The sequence below is a fragment of the Micromesistius poutassou genome (assembly GCF_964030765.1).
Source record: "Micromesistius poutassou genome assembly, chromosome: 7".
Lineage (NCBI taxonomy): Eukaryota > Metazoa > Chordata > Actinopteri > Gadiformes > Gadidae > Micromesistius > Micromesistius poutassou.
The window spans coordinates 14,775,084-14,780,399 of record NC_140277.1 but is presented as its reverse complement, the minus strand read 5'-3'; the positions used below and the strand labels follow the sequence as shown (position 1 = coordinate 14,780,399).

The following is a 5,316-nucleotide window of genomic DNA, read 5'->3' as shown; positions in this document are numbered from 1 at the left end:
ACAAAATAAAAGGACAAGTAAATTCCCTGTTTAAATATCACTGTATAAAACGGTCCATCTATAGGATAATGCTTATTTACGCCCTAATGTAATGGGTCCATTACTACTCAAAGCAATAGCTACTTCCCATTAAATGCTTATGTAGATCGACTAGTCTTAAAAGATTGGTGTTAGGGAATGTATGTCTTGATTCAAACCTTGGTTCTCAGCTAGGAGAAGCCGGGGATCAAACTTGCAACCTTCTGGTTACAATTCAACCCGCTCTACCTCCTGAGCTAAGCCAACCCCACCAGCTTTAAGCTGGTTTCACAGTGGACGGGCCAGGCATGTCTTACTAGTGGTCAGGTTTGCTGATCCTTCAGTTATTAAGGAGCCTACAGATGGAGAAGAAGAGCGAGAGATTAACAGTTGCATGAGGAGAATCAAAGACAGATGGAGATGAAGAGAGCCAGAGGAAGAGAGGGATCAAGACAGAGAAAGAGCCTCCCTACAGGGTACATTTTAAACACGACACACTGAGCTGCCCTCTGTTGTTGTGACAGAGAGTGCTCAGTTCCTTCTCTCCCTCCATCAGGCTCAGGAGATGTGGAGCAGGACAGCCAGGAACACAGCTGTACCCCACCAGCTGATGCTGCTGTACCCCACCAGCTGATACAGCTGCTGTACCCCACCACCTGATGCTGCTGCCAGATGACCCCCACATCACCACGTGCCACCTCTCATTCATTTACACCCCTCCGTGTCCAATGAAGTCACACGGTGGCGAAGAAGGGACTTGTTCTTCAGAGGTCTATTGGCACAGATTTCATGATCGTTAAATATGTTTGAAGTCATTTTTTGCACTGCATAAACTACACATTTGTTTAATTTAAACAAAAACAGTTCTGAAATAACTACATATCAACTAACAACATATCTGATCCAATGACCTAATGCACTCTAGACATTTGTCTTTGTGTAGATTATAATGATATCATTAATCTTCATTGTCCTCGCATTGCAATATTATAATGCTTAATAAACAGCATATTGACTGGCAAGTTGCTGTTATTGTAACATCGTTATCTACAACCCAGATTAATTATAACTACAGAAGACATTACCCTGAACAAAGGTCTAATTGCCCTATTGGCACAACTGCCAAAAGATAAGCTATTCATGTGATGAATTTATTTCATACGATGCAGAAAGAAAAGCTATTCACGTGATTCATTTATGTCACACAATGCATAAATATGAGCTATTCGAGTGATTCATTTATTTCACACAATGCAGAAAGATAAGCTATTCATATATTTAATTTATTTCACACAATGCATCCTAAGATAACGATGCTCCACAAAGCACCGGAAATTAACCGTAACTTCCGTAAATACTGCGGCCACATCACGCTACCGAAAACCAGCAGAAATCAGGCCGGGAAGTAAAGGAATTCAGTTTTCAAAGTAAAATCACATTCTCTTCATACTTCACTTCAACTGTTATTTACGTGTGGTATATTCCCAGCGTAAAAATAAAAAACACATATGGTAAAATACGTATAATATTTCTAATTATATATTATATAGATTACTATAACTATATACTTGGTTGATCAAGTCAGAAATAGGGCTTTTATTTTGATGGGAGTAGACCATCCTTACTTTCCGTCTGTGAGGTAAACAGCTTGGCGAGATGCGGGTGCAAAGTTGGACATAAAATATTCATTATCAGTCGTTAATCTAGAATGTGACCTACATATTTTCGTGAGGATAGGCAACAGTTTGTGGTTCTTTGCTCATTCGCACGTTATCCTTGTGAAACAGCGTCCATTGTCGCCGTGTGTTGACAGTTTTGTTGACATGTTTTCCTCCTCATCAGCTGACGTGCAGCTATAACCACCATACACCATCTGGGTTTATATCATTTACCACCCAGTTTGTGTTTTATTTGAATCCAGTGCTGCAGAGAAAGCATAAGGGTAAATAGGCGTTTTGGTAAACGATAACCACTTACAACCAGCTAACTTAACAAGACGACATTCAGGCGTGTTAGTCCAGGCACGTTAGTGAGTCAGCCTTAACTGCATGTGAGGATGTTCTCCTAAGATAACACTATCATCTAGACATGGTATGCATGGCTTGGTAAGTTTCTGCGACTGAGCCATGGAGGGGATCCTTTACAAGTGGACAAACTACATGACAGGTAAGTGATCTCACTTTCTGTTTGACTAATACAGACACTACAGGATTAGGATCTAGATCAGAGTCTAGATCATAATCCTGTAGTTGTCTGTATGTAAACTGAAACCAAACGACTCAGTGTATAAGCTTCAGTCCAGACAAAAGCATACACAGAGAGTCGTTTGGTGTCCGTTTAGTGTCATTCAGTGGTCACCGTGCATGAAGCTCAATGTGTATCAACATCAAACATGTGTAAACAAAGGCTGTGTGCTGTGCTAAGGTTGGCAGCCTCGCTGGTTCGTCCTGGAGGATGGGACCATCTCCTACTATGACAGTGAGGACGACGTAGGGAAAGGAAGCAAAGGCTCCATCAAGATGTCTGTCTGTGATATCAAAGGTTAGAGCTACCTCCAATGGGCAGTGCTGACGACCAATAAAAGGAGAAGGAACAACGCTGATATATATATATATATATATATATATATGTGTGTGTGTGTGTGATATTTATACTGTTCAATCAGTGTAGCTCTACGGTTGACAGTAACCAAAATAATGTCGTATTATTCAGCTATGTCTCATTTGTAGCGTAAAACAGTGGTGGAATCAATGACATACATGTGTTTTAGGGTTAACTCTGTTTGTGTCGTGTTGCAGTTCACCCTACAGATACAGCACGCCTGGAGCTGATCATTCCAGGAGAACAACATTTTTACGTCAGAGCTGTCAACGCGGCAGAGAGGCAGATGTGGCTGGTTGCGTTGGGGTCATCTAAAGCAGGGACGCTAGACAGTCACAAACACAAAGGTAGGCTTCCTGTACCTCTCTGCCTGTTTCTCAGTTATATGTTACTGCACTTTGAACTGTCAAATTGAAGAAACTTTTTGTGTGTGTGTGTGTGTGTGTGTGTGTGTGTGTGTGTGTGTGTGTGTGTGTGTCCAGGGCCTGACTGTCTGAAAACAAAGATGTCTGAGCTCCGCCTCTACTGTGACCTACTTGTCCAACAAGTCCAAACTATTCAGTCACAGCAGAACGACAATACAGAGACCACTCCCACCTCCGAGGTGAATATCACTTTTTCTGGGACACTACAACGTAGCACTAGAAGGTTCTTGAAATAAGCTGAGGTCTACACCTGAGAAGTTATTCCTTTCGTCCTAGTCAAACAAATTGTTGGACATTAGTGCGACGGTATTCGGGGGGCGACAGTAGCTAGAGCGAAAAGAAGGTAGAGCGGGTTTGGCTGGTAACCAGAAGGTTGCTGGTACGATCCCCGGCTCCTAACCCTAACTCATCCTGACGAGCTGGCTGTCGCCCCCATGTGCTTGACTCCGCTGTCGGTGTGTGAATGTGTGAATGAATGGTTGTGAGACCTTTTGGCTAAAAGCATCAGCACAATCTCCTAACTGTAGATGTAGCTGACATTGTTGCATTGGTCTGACCAGGAAATGCTATAGAAAAATAAATCAAACGGTGGTCTTTGACTCGACATAACAGCCTATTCTTGCCGTAATAGGAACGCAGCCTGTGTGTGTTGGTTTGCAGGCGTCTCTGCTCAGTGCGACCTGCTCCACCTTCATCAGGACGCTAGAGGAGTGCATGACCCTGGCCAACCACAGTCTAGCCCCGGACATCCCCCCCCTGGAGCGGGTGGGTGGGCCTTTCCTTCTCTATTCTTCTTCTTCTTCTTCTTCTGTTTGAGTCCTGTTGAACATCAATCAAATCAAACAGTGAATTGAGCTACTGAGTCGTACTATTGCACAGTAACAATACCAGTATATGTCTGTCCGTCCATCCAGACTAAGAGGTCCATCAGTCACCCCGGGACATATACTTTTGACAGGTGAGGTTACAGATACGCATAGCTTGCACAGCACAAGTACTGTTTCTGTGTAAAGCCTTCATTCAGAAAAACAAGGTTGACTTGGTTGTCAGGGTGACACTCAGCACTACGTCATCACTTTTCATAAATCCGGATGACTGATATTTGAAGCCACTAGTGGCCATGAGGTGGCAGCAGAGTTGCAGGTGGAACGCAAGCTGTCTTCACCTTTTGGTAGTCACATAACTAATTAAAACACATGCATGCTGGGTTACTTTACCACTAAAAACATGCTCAGGGACCTTACCTAACTTAGATTAAGGTTTTCTAAACATGTATTCATAATCGTTGAACATAGTTTAAATGTGTACATTTCTGAATAACATTTTCATTATGATTTTAGACCTTGTTAATCTTTTAGGTAGTTGGATGGTTAAGCGTCTACGCTAGTCTATTCAAAGATAGAGCATGGTCTTATTTCCTTCCTTCCTTCAGGTCTAATATAAAGGATTCTTTCGTGGGCGGAGGGCAAAGATCGACTCAACACCGAAACCGCACTTGTTCCGACAGCTCCGTCTACGATGCTGAACGTAAGATGTGCATCACACTTTTATATGCTTATATGGATCATATTCAGGATCCAATTACATGCAGCCTTCATAAACCCTGCACACGTCATTAAGTCACATTATGAGTGACTATAAGAGTGTGTGTGTGTGTGTGGGCGTGTGTGTGCTCCAGGCTTCATGCCCGGGCTCAACGGTGACTCATCTTCCATCCCTGAAGAGAGAGTGGGCGGGGCTACTCTGAAGACGACGCCCACCGACACAGACACCGACCTGTCGATGTGACGGCCTGGCCGCGTGGTGGTCTCTGATCTCGCCCCGCCCCCTCGCCGGCCCTCTGGATGAACAGTAGAACACGTGTGAACGGTGAAGAAAGACCAGGACTCAGGGCCACGGAGGGGCCCCTAGAGGAGGGCCACGGGGGGCCTGTTACGATGGACCGGCCTGTAGAACTCATGGAGGGCCGCGGGGTCCACCTAAAGCCTGGTCAAAGAGCTCCTGAATCAACGTGGCGCGCCAACACCCTTCTTCCCAATCCCAACCCCCCCCCCCCCCTCCCCCTGTTGTTGCAGTCGGATGGTTCAGCCTGTAAATACATAGAGAGAGAGAGAGAGAGAGAGAGAGAGAGAGAGAGAGAGAGAGAGAGAGAGAGAGAGAGAGAGAGAGAGAGAGAGAGAGAGAGAGAGAGAGAGAGAGAGAGAGAGAGAGAGAGAGAGAGAGAGAGAGAGAGAGAGAGAGAGACGACAACCGTGTGGGTAACTACACACTG

The 5,316-nt window shown here is 44.5% G+C and overlaps 1 protein-coding gene across 2 annotated transcripts; it reads left to right on the top strand.

The window, feature by feature from the left end:
• Nucleotides 1-1,662: 1,662 nt before the first annotated feature.
• On the top strand, nucleotides 1,663-5,096 carry plekha3 (pleckstrin homology domain containing, family A (phosphoinositide binding specific) member 3). Of its 2 annotated transcripts, none has more exons than XM_084470394.1 (8): nucleotides 1,663-2,184; nucleotides 2,443-2,559; nucleotides 2,817-2,966; nucleotides 3,102-3,223; nucleotides 3,705-3,809; nucleotides 3,959-4,002; nucleotides 4,477-4,571; nucleotides 4,723-5,096. In XM_084470394.1, the coding sequence occupies exons 1-8, from the start codon at nucleotides 2,145-2,147 to the stop codon at nucleotides 4,830-4,832; spliced, it is 783 nt and encodes a 260-aa protein (XP_084326520.1). In that variant the 5' UTR covers nucleotides 1,663-2,144; the 3' UTR covers nucleotides 4,833-5,096. The 2 variants fall into 2 exon arrangements, with proteins under 2 accessions (XP_084326520.1, XP_084326519.1); XM_084470393.1 differs by having other exon boundaries at nucleotides 3,684-3,809.
• The last annotated feature ends 220 nt before the right edge of the window (nucleotides 5,097-5,316 follow it).

Coding starts and splice junctions, on each gene's coding strand:
- plekha3 (XM_084470393.1), top strand. CDS start 2,145: ATGGAGGGGATCCTTTACAAGTGGACAAACTACATGACAG. Junction 2,560..2,816: donor GTCTGTCTGTGATATCAAAG/GTTAGAGCTACC, acceptor GTCGTGTTGCAG/TTCACCCTACAGATACAGCA. Junction 4,572..4,722: donor CTCCGTCTACGATGCTGAAC/GTAAGATGTGCA, acceptor TGTGTGCTCCAG/GCTTCATGCCCGGGCTCAAC.